Below are 12974 nucleotides of genomic sequence, written 5' to 3' on the forward strand. Positions count from 1 at the left end.
TATTGAGTGGAGTCAAATCATACACTAAAGGATAAAACAAAAAGTGCTTTCCCGATAAGTTTAAAAATATGTTTAGACATTTATTTTATTTGGTCAACATATAAATGTAGATTACTAATCATTAAATGATAGCTCAAATAGAAAACTCACGTCTTAAAAATATTATAAACAAATAAGTTTTTGTCTTGCGCCCTCTATCCAAAGAAATTGCAGACTTTTGTTAAAATGGGGATCAATAATGCATTAAAATGAATTAAAAATTAAAGAAAGAAACATCACATATACACAATAGTATAATGTGGATCGGATACGTCGAGAATTTTCTTTCTCGCTTCTTCTTCGATCAAAAAAGTAAGGCGCTGTCACATGTAATATTAGGTCCTCCTCATCCATACATTTGTGTCAAACACACATATGACATCTCTAATCCGTATCGTGGTGAAGCCAATAATTTCATAAAGAATGTTTAAAAAAAAAGGAAAAAAATATTGTTAGTGAGATTCGAACACTTGAGCATTTAGGGCTCTTTCAAGGCATCTAAAACAAAAAAGAAAAAAAATATTGTTAGTGAAATTCGAACACTTGAGCATTTAGGGCTCTTTCAAGGCATCTAAAACTATTGGCCTACAACAACTTATTCTGTCAAGGATGTCCAATATTTGTTATTTAATAACTTTGCGTATCATTTTATTTATAACTACGGTATTATTTTCTGACGGAGTTGGACACCCTCACTATAGGGTAGCTACGCCCCTGAATCCATATATCTGAGGCAAAAGTAGAGTTTAAATTTTATAAGTTTTAAATTTTGTAAAGACAGTTTGAATTAACATTAATTAAATTCAAAATTAAGTGCTCTCTGTCCCTAAAAAAAGATTTTATAGTTTGATTTTAGGAAAGAAAATACTTCCTCCGTCCAACAATACTAGTCTACTTTATGAAATTAATGAATAATTTTACACTTAATTTCTAATTTACCCTTATCATTAAATATAATTATTTCTCTATTACATTTTTCAAGATATTATATTTATTACTATATTCAAAGGGCAATATAGTAAATTACTCTTCTATAATTTTTTAAGAAGTGTACAAAATTAATAGTGGACAATTAGTGTTGGACAGAGGGAGTACCAAACACATAAATAAACTAAGCAATACTTATTACAGAGGCGAACCCACCCTTAAGGTGTCAAGTGACACCCCTTTCGTTGAAAAATTATATTGTATATAGAGGTTAAATTTTTGTTTAATAAAAATGTATACAAATATTAACACATCTTGACACAAGTTAAAAATTTAGTCTAGTGATTAAGTTGTTACGAAAAATCTTTAAAATCGTATCACGTGTTTTCTAATCCTATTAATCTCATAATTACCAAAGTTCCTCTCAATTTTCAAAAAGCTAATTATATTCCTCCACATTCCGGGACATTCGATTGAAGAAATTAATAAAGGGAATTGCCCCCACAAAATTGAAAAGAAGGGAAGACCAATTTCTCTTTATATTTTTCGTCGTTTTGTTGGTTGTGGGGGGCGTTAAACCGATGGTTTTGGACCTCTTATTGAAAGTGTAAATTACATTTGTATTTGCTAAAGGCCGTGAAGCGGGAAGCTGATTTATCACGGATACGTTAAGTTATTATATCTTTTATTCTGCATAAAATAATATATTTATTGTTTCAAAATGAATAACCTGTTTTTTTTAAATTCGTGTAAAGAAAATTACGGAGTACTTTTTTCTTTTATGACAATATTTTAATTTCAACTTTTCACGTGACATGTTTCTTTATTTTCTTAAACTATGTGACAAGTCAAACTACGTCATTTTTTAATTGGAGAAAGTACATAAATTCTCTCATAACTTATACATATACTTAATTATCCGAGTTGGTAAATTGTCAACTAAATATCATATTAATTTTATATATGAATAATTTCTTTCCTATTTACTTATTAAATCTCATATAAATTATAACGTTTACAATTTTTTATCAAAAAAAACCATATAAATTATAGAAAAATTAATATAATAACTTATTTCTTATCTAACTACTAAACAATCTTTGAATTTTCATGTGTGGTGTGCCATGGTGTCCCCAAAATACAAGAGCAATAGAAGTTATCAACTACGTAATTTAATGTGGCCCTTACACAAATTCAAATTTAGTTAAATTTTAATATAAATATCTAGCATATACCTACCTAACCGCACGCTCGCGACTTCGAGTATCTTCTCCTCTAGCGTTTTGGGCACATGAATACTGAAATGGTTCACCCAATTCATGAGAAAATTTCATTTAAACATTTGGGCTCAAACTTATTTTAATTATAAATAATTAAATATAAGTACATATTTGTTTTTGTCAAACACACCTAGCAGAATATAAGGACCCGTTTGGCCATAGATTTTCCAAGTAATAGTTAAATTTTTTTTTGGTAAATAGTGTTTATCCATTTAATTTATCATTATTTGGCAAATATCACAAATTTCCAAATACTAGTTTTTTTCTAGTATTTGGGTCAAATCTCATTATTTGGGATTTTACACAAAAATTTTATCTTTTACAAAAACACCCTCTATAGTAGTTGTTTGCGTTGTATTACATAATTTTTTACGTGAACAACAAAGTAGTGATGAAATATTCAGTGAATATGAAAGTGATGATATGGTTGTCGATGAAAATGAAGAACAATCGGCTCAAGGTGACAAGGTAACAAAGTCACGTGTTTTGTCTACTTTACGATGTATGAAATGATGCTTGATGCACTCACTCCAAACTACCACATTGCTCAAGTGTCATGGACATTACTTGTTAATTGTTGCAACGAAGATTCAATTGACTTGTAATACAAACTTATGGTAAGTTTTGATAGTTTTTAAAACTTATGGGTATAAATTATATTTTTTCTAAAAAAGTGAAATATGTTTTCCAAATACTATGGCCAAACACATGGTGAAATTTAACCCAAATTTTCACCCAAATAATATTAGCCAAAAATATTTAGAAATCTATGACCAAATGCTAGCTTAAGCGCGTGAAATTATCTGATTTGAAATATAACAATAACATTATAAATTTTGGTGGTATAACTGATTCATGTTATGTAATTCAGTGCAAGTATATACTTTTTGTAAATCATATTAAGAACGACACTCCCAAAAGAGTCATACAATGCTATCTAAATTTAGTTAATACTCCAATACGAATTTCGAATATCAAGTAGAAATTAAAAAAAAAAAACAGAAAAGTTCCTGCCACGTTACGTGCAGAGCACATGTCCATCATTTTCGTCCTTCTCACCTCCACTCGTGTCTATTCTTACTGGCCCTACTACTTCCGTCTTTATCCGATTATGCCCCTTAATTTTCGATCATTCACATGAATGCCCAAAATGGGGTGGTTTTAAATATATTTTTTAGTTTAAAAATAAAAATGGTACACTTTATGTAACAAGAAAGTGGTAAAAAATTATTTTAATATTAAAACAACTAACATAGAAATATTGCAAAATAAAAGTTTATATTTCATACCATAATTTAAGGCCTAACTTGTTATGTGGCTGATGTTAGATGCACAAGTTTAGTTTGTAACTCCATAATTATTATGTCATCAATTTTAGAACATTGTGTCTTAAAAAATTTAGAACTTATAAATTACTTATGTGTCTTATAAAGTATAACTTAGTTTCTACACAACTTAATTATGTTACTAGAGACATAAATTCAATTTTAGAACCATAAAGTTTTTTATTAAGAGACATAACTTATTCATATGAAATTTTTGCTACATAAAGCAAGAGTTCTCTGCTTCTTGCTTAAATACATAATATTTTATTAAATGAGCAGCAAATGCAAAAGTTAAAATTTATCAATTTAAGGGACGAAAATTAAAGACCATTAAGGATAATCCGTAGAAAAACTTTATTCTTCTTTTATATATATATATATATATAAAAAAAAAAAACTTAGTTCAAACATTTTTCTACATTTTATTCTTTTATAGTCTAACTGAATTTTTTTTAATTTTTTTTTGCTATGATGAATTATTTTCACCTATTATTTATTTATTTTTTAAAAAGAGAGACAGAGTAATATATACATCATCACATATTATTTGAGGTGTGTTTCTTAAATTTATGAGTGATAATTTAGATGTGTTTCTTATCGTCCTAATAGTTTAGAAGTAAAAATAAAAAAAAAAGGATAGTATTTTTGACACTTCACTCTTAAATATATAATATATGTGACAAATCACAACAAGACACATGATATTGAAAAAAAATCATTAAGTTCAGGGCGAGTTAAATATATGAAGTTGATCAACTATCAATATTTATGTGATAAAGTCATTAAACTTTATTTATATCAATAAAATCACTTAACTTAAGACGTTTCTTGTACAAAATCACTCAACCAAATTTATTATTAAAAAAATTGATGTAATGTTGAATAAATATGAACTTCACTTGAACTGGGAATTAATGTTGAATGAGAAACTGACTTGGATTTAACCAAACTAATTGGATTCTTTAATTAAGTACGATTTTTGTCATAAAAATCAATTTTTCGATTTAAAGATTACGATTCTTCAATGAATCGAAGAATCAAACTTTTATTTTAAAAGTTTTAATTTCTTTTTTCTAAATTACGAGTCATACTTTGGGCCCAAAACTTTTCATGACCCAAGTAGCAAGTTATTTGTCATTTCTATTCTCACCGCTGGTTGCTGTCCCTATTGTCATTTTTATTCCCCGCCCATTATTCCCTACTATTCTATGCTTATACTATGTTTCATTTCATTTTATTTTATTTTTAATTAGAAACTTTAGTTATTATCGTTCATATAAATTTTTTTTATAATTGATACATATACATATATTTACTTGAGACTTTTTGCCTTCTATGATTAGATTGAGTTATAATGGGACTTGAGAGTGATGATTCATTAGCGGTGTGCAAAAATTGAATCGAAAAAAAATGTTATTGGATTAACGAGTTTTAAATTATTTTATTAAAGGGAAAATAATCAAATATGCCATCAATTTTTTTAAAAAAAGGCTCACCTATGTCATTCATTAAAAGTTTGGCTCATCTATTTCATTTTCGTTTGAGAAAAGGCTCTTTCATGCAATTATTTGTTAACTGCAATGACATAAATGAGACAATTTTTTAACGAATGACACAAATGAGTCTTTTCTCAAAGTTCAATGTCATATTTGAACCTTTTCCCTATTTTAAAAAATAATATAATAATGAGGCTATCGAATCATAATTGACCATGTGTAAAAAATGATTTTGCAAAATTGAAACTATTTTAGTTAACAAATAATATCATGGACGAGTTTTTCTCAAATGGAAATGACATAGATGAGTCAATTTTTTAACGAATGACATAGATAAGCCTCTCAACGTTCGATGACACATTTGAGCCTTTCTCTTTATTAAAAAAAGTTATGGGTAGTCGGCTCTTAGTATTAGATTATTGGGTAAATCGATAACCCATTAAGATGTTAGTAATGTACTACTTTACTCCTTATAAATATTAAATATTACTCCACTTGTTGCTATGTGTGGTTAAATTATATTTGTCGCATATTTAAATGTTTAAATTTTTTAATATTTAAATTTTTTTTTAGAAATATTGAGTTGAATATGAAAAGAATTGAATTGAACTAAATTAGTTTGATGTTTAGTGCATACTTTTTCAGGACAATTTATTTTTTATGTCAATTTTTTATATGATAAAATTTGATTAAAGAAATTGTTTAAGTTGAGTGATTTTAATGATTAAAAAAATATTCGATGATTTTGCTATATAAATTTTCATAATTGAATGACCTTTGAAATATTAATTTAATTTAGAGCATTAATTTTAGAGGTACTATTGATTAAAAAATATAATTTTTTTTGGAAGGAAGTGGAAAAATATAAGTGATTATTAGATAGTCGAAAATAGAGAATTTTGAATACTATTTGAAATTCAGAAGAACTACATGAAAAGGTTATTTAACTACTCAAAAAAGCTAGTTTTTGCTTATGGGAAATAAAAATCGAAGCTGAACAGTTTTAAGTGAATATATACTCCGATAAATTATGAATATTTTTAAAATAAATAGATGAACAAAGAATATTCATTTTTTGTACGCTACAAAATATTTTTGACCCATTTCCTATATTCTAAAATCTAAACTATACAACTCTACTCACATGTGATGCATTCATTTTAGGAAAAAATGCATAAATACATAATTTAAAATATTATAAGTTCTACAATTTCTTATTAATTAAGAATATTAAGAAAATCCTTTCTTGAATATATTTTTATCCCCCCCCGAATATATATTTATCCCCCTCGGATACATTTTATCCCCTCTTAGATATATCCCTTCCATCAAGTAATGTATCATTTCAATATATCGGACAACTAATAAATGTATTCGAGAACAATGAAAAATCTGAATATTTTGTAATTGAAGAAACTTTCAAAATGACAAGAGGGAGTTGCTCGGATGATAAACATCATTCACTTTCAACCTTAATGTTGTGACTTCGAGTTATCAAGGGAGCAAAAAGATGAAAGCTCCTGAGGAGGGGTAAAAAGAAAAGGAACTTTTGAATTAGAATGTAATTAGTGTCGAAATGTATGGATTTAGGTAAGTTATACTTCTAATTTAAATTAATTTTCATCAATTTGTTCACAATTTTGCATGGCTAAGATTCTCTATTAAAGTTACTAGACATAGCGGTGGGCCCTCATTCCCTGTGAAAGTGCCATGTGTCTTTCCTCTTCCACAAAATCTCTCTATTTATACATCCCATGGCTTTGCCAACAAACAGTACAAGTGGAGCTCTTAGCCTTAAAGAATATACTTTTGAGTGTCTTCTCCATTTTTTTTTTGGTAAAAAAACAAAAAAAGTTTCATTCTTTTGTGTTTGTGAGTGAAAATGTTTATTGAGAACTTTAAGGTTGAGAGCCCCAATGTTAAGTACACAGAGAGTGAGATTCACTCTGTGTATGATTATCAAACAACTGAGTTAGTTCATGAGGAAAAAAATGGGACATTTCAATGGACTGTTAAGCCAAAAACTGTTAAATATGAATTCAAGACTGATGTTCATGTTCCAAAATTAGGGTGTGTTTGAGTGTTTTTTGCTTTTTTTTTTTTTTTCTTACCAGATCCTTCATATTTGCTAAAGATTGAAACTTTATTCAAGATTCGAGAAATTAAAATATGGGTCTTTTCTGTTTTGTGATAACATTTTTTGTGTAATTTTATTTCTGGTAGGGTTATGCTTGTTGGATGGGGTGGAAACAATGGTTCAGCCTTGACTGGAGGTGTTATTGCTAACAGAGAGTTGAGTTTTTTTTTTTCTCTTTCTGTTCTGCAATTTCTCTCTGTCTTTGTCATGATTCTTGCTTAAACAGTGGGTGTTGTTGGAAATTGACAGAGGAATTTCATGGGCTACCAAGGATAAGGTGCAGCAAGCCAATTACTTTGGCTCTCTTACACAGGCCTCTACTATTCGAGTTGGTTCCTTCAATGGAGAGGAGATCTATGCTCCCTTTAAGAGCATACTTCCCATGGTAACCTTAATTTGTTTTGAAATGGCACTTTTTGGTGGTGGTTGTTACTTTTATGCTTTCTGTTTTAATTTATTTGTCTCGTTTTGACTTAATACGGAGCTTAAGAAGGTAAAGAATGAATCTTGTGGTATGAAACATGCAAAGTTGGAATTAGAAGTTATCATAAAAGAAAAAGAAATATTTTTTAGTCTTGTTTTGAATTGACAAGGAGCTTAAGAAGGTAAAGAATGAATCTTGTGGTATGGAACATGCAAAGTTGGAATTAAAAGTTGTCAGAAAAGAAAAAGACTTTTTTTTTAAAATGGACTAAAAGGAAAGTAAGACAAACAAATGGGGCCGGCCGGAGGATTAAATTCTCTGTTTGTTAATGTGTTTTTTTTGCAATTGATAATGAAATAGGTCAATCCAGATGATGTAGTGTTTGGAGGATGGGACATCAGCAACATGAATTTGGCAGATGCCATGGCAAGGGCTAAAGTTTTTGACATTGATCTTCAAAAGCAGCTGAGGCCCTACATGGAATCCATGGTCCCACTGCCTGGTATCTATGACCCTGATTTCATTGCTGCAAACCAAGGCTCACGTGCTAACAATGTCATCAAAGGAACCAAGAAAGAACAAATTGATCAAATCGTTAAGGATATTAGGTAAAAGGGGTTGTTTTATTATGTCACAAAGTGTATAGCTCTGTTTGGTTTTTAATTAGAGTTGCTAATTATAGTGTTGTTTTTGGGTAAATTAGGGAGTTTAAGGAGAACAACAAAGTGGACAAGGTGGTGGTTTTGTGGACTGCCAACACTGAAAGATACAGCAGTGTGGCTGTTGGCCTTAATGATACCATGGAAAACCTCTTTGCTTCTGTGGATAGAAATGAGGCTGAAATATCTCCTTCCACCTTGTATGCTATTGCTTGTATTCTTGAAAATGTGCCCTTCATCAATGGAAGCCCACAAAACACTTTTGTCCCAGGTATGTTCCAATTTCAAATTAAAAATCTTGCTTTGGTTTGATGCACTTGAGCGGAGTGTCTTTTGGACCACTACCTCCATGAGGTGGTGGTAAGGTCTGTGTACACTCTACTCTACACTCCACTCAGTGGGAGTGGGGTCTCACTGGGTATGTTGTTGTTTCTTTGGGAAATCAGTTGTGTGCTAGTCTTATGTATTAATTGAAAATTTGTTAGGCCTCATTGATTTGGCCATCAAGAGGAACACTTTGATTGGTGGTGATGATTTTAAGAGTGGTCAAACCAAGATGAAGTCAGTGCTGGTTGATTTCCTTGTTGGAGCTGGTATTAAGGTATGGCTATTGCTGCTTCTAATTTCACAGAGCTTTTAAACTAATAAAGCAAATTTGATATGTAAAATATGGAATCTTGAAAGAGGAAAGTTGAGTGATGGTGAAACTTGTGTTGTTTACAGCCAACATCAATTGTGAGCTACAACCATTTGGGTAACAATGATGGAATGAATCTGTCGGCCCCTCAGACTTTCCGCTCAAAGGAGATCTCGAAAAGCAATGTTGTCGATGACATGGTTTCTAGTAATGCCATCCTTTATGAGCCTGGAGAGCACCCTGACCATGTTGTTGTGATTAAGGTAATTGATTACTAAATCATTTAACATTACTAATTAAAAAATATAACAAGGCACAATACTAGTTCTAACATTGGATTTATGGGATTCAGTATGTACCATATGTGGGAGATAGCAAGAGGGCAATGGATGAGTACACATCAGAGATTTTCATGGGTGGAAGGAACACCATTGTATTGCACAATACCTGTGAGGATTCTCTTTTGGCTGCTCCAATTATCTTGGATTTGGTCCTCCTGGCTGAACTCAGCACCCGCATTCAGCTCAAAGCTGAAGGAGAGGTATGTTTCTTTATCCCTGACTTTTTATGCATTTACAATTAGTTAGTTGCAATTACAAGTTGATTTGTTCTGAATTACATGAACCATGTCTGATTTTCAGGGTAAGTTCCACTCCTTCCATCCCGTGGCGACCATCCTCAGCTATCTTACCAAGGCTCCTCTGGTAATTTCTCTTGAAGTTTCATTTCATTCTGTAAAAATAGCACCAAAAGATGTATTCCTTGAACAGTTAATTGGTTAGGCAATACCATAATAATATAACACTAGAGGATGTTCTCATTATGTCTACTCTAATAACCTGAAAGGCGGTGTCTTAGACTAAGATGAACAGAACAGTTTTTGATGTTGTGAATTGGTAAAACAGGTACCACCAGGTACACCAGTGGTGAATGCCCTTTCAAAGCAGAGGGCAATGCTTGAGAACATATTGAGGGCTTGTGTTGGACTGGCACCAGAGAACAACATGATCTTGGAATACAAATGAAGATCTCATAAGAAGTGAAAGGACTCAAGAAGCTGTGTAGCAGAAGAACCATGTTGTCTTTCTTTACTTTTATTTTTGTAATCTTTTGTCTTATCATTAGTACTATAATTAGCTAAATCTCAGCCAACCCTTGGATGTATAGCTGTTGTTTAATGGCGGTCTAAGTTGAATGTCATTATGATTTCTTTGTGTATTAGCCCTTCATTTTGAAGATGTATTATCAGTGTTGTCTTAGCTCTTTAGAGCCAGCAACGCCTTTTCTCTTCCGGAAATACAACGTATAGTCTTACTCTAGTTTTCCTCTCTTTTTAATTTTCCTTGGGAGGATTTTGCTCCCTTTTCATCTGCCTCTTAGATTTGAGTTGTAACAGTCAAACAGTATGAAGGATATTATTATTAGATAGATAGAAAAATAAGTGGGACAAGGAAAGAGAGGGTATGCACAAAAGATAAGAAAGAATTCTGAAGAGATAGAAAGTAGATAATTATTACTAGCATATTCAAAACATATCTAGAAACTATTCTCTTACAGTATGCTATACTGTAATGAACTCATATTGTATTGAAATTATAAGAGTTCATCATTCTAATTGCTCTAAATAGTAACAAATCCTTCCAAGGGAAGTAGTAGAAATAAAAAGGGGGAATGGAGGGAGGTTCCAGGTTAATCTAAGTAACTAACAAGTTCATAGCATAAACCCTAATTGACTAGTTTAGCAGAGCCCTCCTACATAATGAGATTTAGTTTAGCAGGACCCTCTTACATAATGAGATTAGCAGGACCTTCTTACGTAATGAGATTTAAATTAGCAGGGCCCTCCTACATAATGAGATTAGTAAGACCCTCCTACATAATGAGATTTAGATTAGCAGGATCCTCCTACACCCTCCTACATAATGAGATTTAGATTAGCAGGACCCTCATACATAATGAGATTTAGTTTAGCAGAACCCTCTTACATAATGGGATTAGCAGGACCCTTCTACATAATGAGATTTAGTTTAGCAGGACCCTCCTATATAATGAGATTTAGTTTAGCAGGACCCTCCTACATAATGAGATTTAGATTAGCAGGACCCTCATACATAATGAGATTTAGTTTAGCAGGACCCTCCTACATAATGGGATTAGCATGACCCTTCTACATAATGAGACTCCTACATAATGGGATTAGCAGGACCCTCCTACGTAATGAGATTTAAATTAGCAGGACCCTCATACATAATGGGATTAGTAGGACCCTCATATATAATGAGATTTAGATTAGCATGACCATCATACATAATGAGATTAGCAGGACCCACCTACATAATGAGATTTAGATTAATATGACCCTCCTACATAATGAAATTTAGATTAGCAGGACCCTCCTACATAATGGGATTTAGTTTAGCAGGACAATCATACATAATGGGATTAGCAGGACCCTCCAACATAATGGGATTAGCAGGACCCTCCTACATAATGGGATTAGCAGGACCCTCATACATAAGGGGATTTAACCCTCCTACATAATGTGATTTAGTTTAGCAGGATCCTCCTACATAATGAGATTTAGATTAGAAGGACCCTCATACATAATGAGATTTAGTTTAGCAGGACCCTCATACATAATGAGATTTAGATTAGCAGGACCCTCATGGACAATGAGAATTAGTATAGCAGGACCCTTTTGGACAATGGGAATTAGTGTAGCAGGACCCTCCTGGACAATGAGAATTAGTATAGCAGGACCCTCATGGACAATGAGAATTAGTAGCAGGACCCTCCTAGACAATGGATATTAGTGTAGCAGGACCTTCTTGGACAATGAGAATTAGTATAGCAGGACCTTCCTGGACAATGGGATGTAGATTAGTATGACCCTCATACCTAATGGGATTAGCAGGATCCTCTTACATAATGGGATTAGCAGGACCCTCCTACATAATGCGATTTAATTATTTTCTCCTAAGATAAACACTTCCTAGTATGAGTTTATTTTTTTAAAAAAATTACATTTGCTAATAACTCACAAAAAAATTTCAATGAAAACTGGGGCAAAATTTTTTGTGTATTTCTTTTGTTTGTGATGGTTTTCAGGTTTCTTCAAGCGAAACATGGATTTGAAATTCAAGAACAAAGTTTCAACTCTTTTCAGAATAATCAATCCCATGATAGCCAGAATCAGCTTCTTCAATGCATGTAGCAGCCTGACTTCCTCACATCTTTTTCTATTCAGCTTCTGATCAAGAAAATATGCAGTCATTCAAGAACATATTCAAATTGTCATTTCGAAGAGTGCCAAAAACTCACTCTAAGTAGCAAGTTAAGCATCAAATCCATTCAAGATCAAGATACTCACAAAAATCAAGATGATATCTCAAAGTGTGACACAAGTGAAGACTCAAGAGAAGCTGCATAGATAGGAGCTTGTACTTTTATTTTCCTTTTGACTACTAGTTTTATTCTTCTTTTTTTACGTAATTAAGGATAAGAGCCGCGACCTGGAGTCTCACTTAACTTCCAACTCATCACATATCTCCTTAAACTACATGTGACCTGATTCCCCTATAACTTGGGATATGTAGGATGTCCAAAACCAAGACTCGATCGCACAATTTTATTTTATTTTATTTTCAAATACAAGTCTGGTCAAAATTTGTCACGTTATCTACTTCTTTGTCTGAAAACACTTCGTGTTTCCAGTCAAAGAGGGGTAAAATGTAGACACGTAATTTTTGACCGAACATAAAATTTTATACTATTTTTATTTCTTAAATATTTCTTCTATGTCTAAGTTAGATATTTTGATTTTTGTCTTATTTTAGTAAGTTTATTTAAAAGATTTGAAAATAACAAAAAAAAAAAATTCTTTTAATTCAGATTTAATAATAAGCTAGTATTTCCTAATTATAATTTAGAATAGCTATTCATTTATTCTTGTATTTCTATTAGCTAATATTTATTATGTTTAATAGGAAAAAAAAAGCTTACCATTACCCCTATTCACATCTTCCCGTTATCCCACTCACCCAATACACA

General features: G+C 31.5%; 1 protein-coding gene across 1 annotated transcript; it reads left to right on the plus strand.

The window, feature by feature from the left end:
* The first annotated feature begins 6840 nt into the window (after window positions 1–6840).
* Window positions 6841–10243, plus strand: LOC125855222 (inositol-3-phosphate synthase). Its single transcript, XM_049534916.1, has 10 exons — window positions 6841–7137; window positions 7291–7359; window positions 7454–7589; window positions 7989–8236; window positions 8332–8558; window positions 8773–8888; window positions 9011–9187; window positions 9277–9465; window positions 9566–9628; window positions 9830–10243. The coding sequence occupies exons 1-10, from the start codon at window positions 6950–6952 to the stop codon at window positions 9947–9949; spliced, it is 1533 nt and encodes a 510-aa protein (XP_049390873.1). The 5' UTR covers window positions 6841–6949; the 3' UTR covers window positions 9950–10243.
* The last annotated feature ends 2731 nt before the right edge of the window (window positions 10244–12974 follow it).

The sequence above is a fragment of the Solanum stenotomum genome, chromosome 2 (genome assembly GCF_019186545.1).
Source record: "Solanum stenotomum isolate F172 chromosome 2, ASM1918654v1, whole genome shotgun sequence".
Classification (NCBI taxonomy): Eukaryota; Viridiplantae; Streptophyta; class Magnoliopsida; order Solanales; family Solanaceae; genus Solanum; species Solanum stenotomum.

Bases quoted from the DNA above. Each gene is read 5' to 3' on its own strand.
- LOC125855222 (XM_049534916.1), top strand. From the start codon at position 6,950: ATGTTTATTGAGAACTTTAAGGTTGAGAGCCCCAATGTTAAGTACACA. The intron at 8,559-8,772 runs GTATGTTCCAAT...AAAATTTGTTAG, and splicing joins ACAAAACACTTTTGTCCCAG to GCCTCATTGATTTGGCCATC. The intron at 9,629-9,829 runs GTAATTTCTCTT...TTGGTAAAACAG, and splicing joins ATCTTACCAAGGCTCCTCTG to GTACCACCAGGTACACCAGT.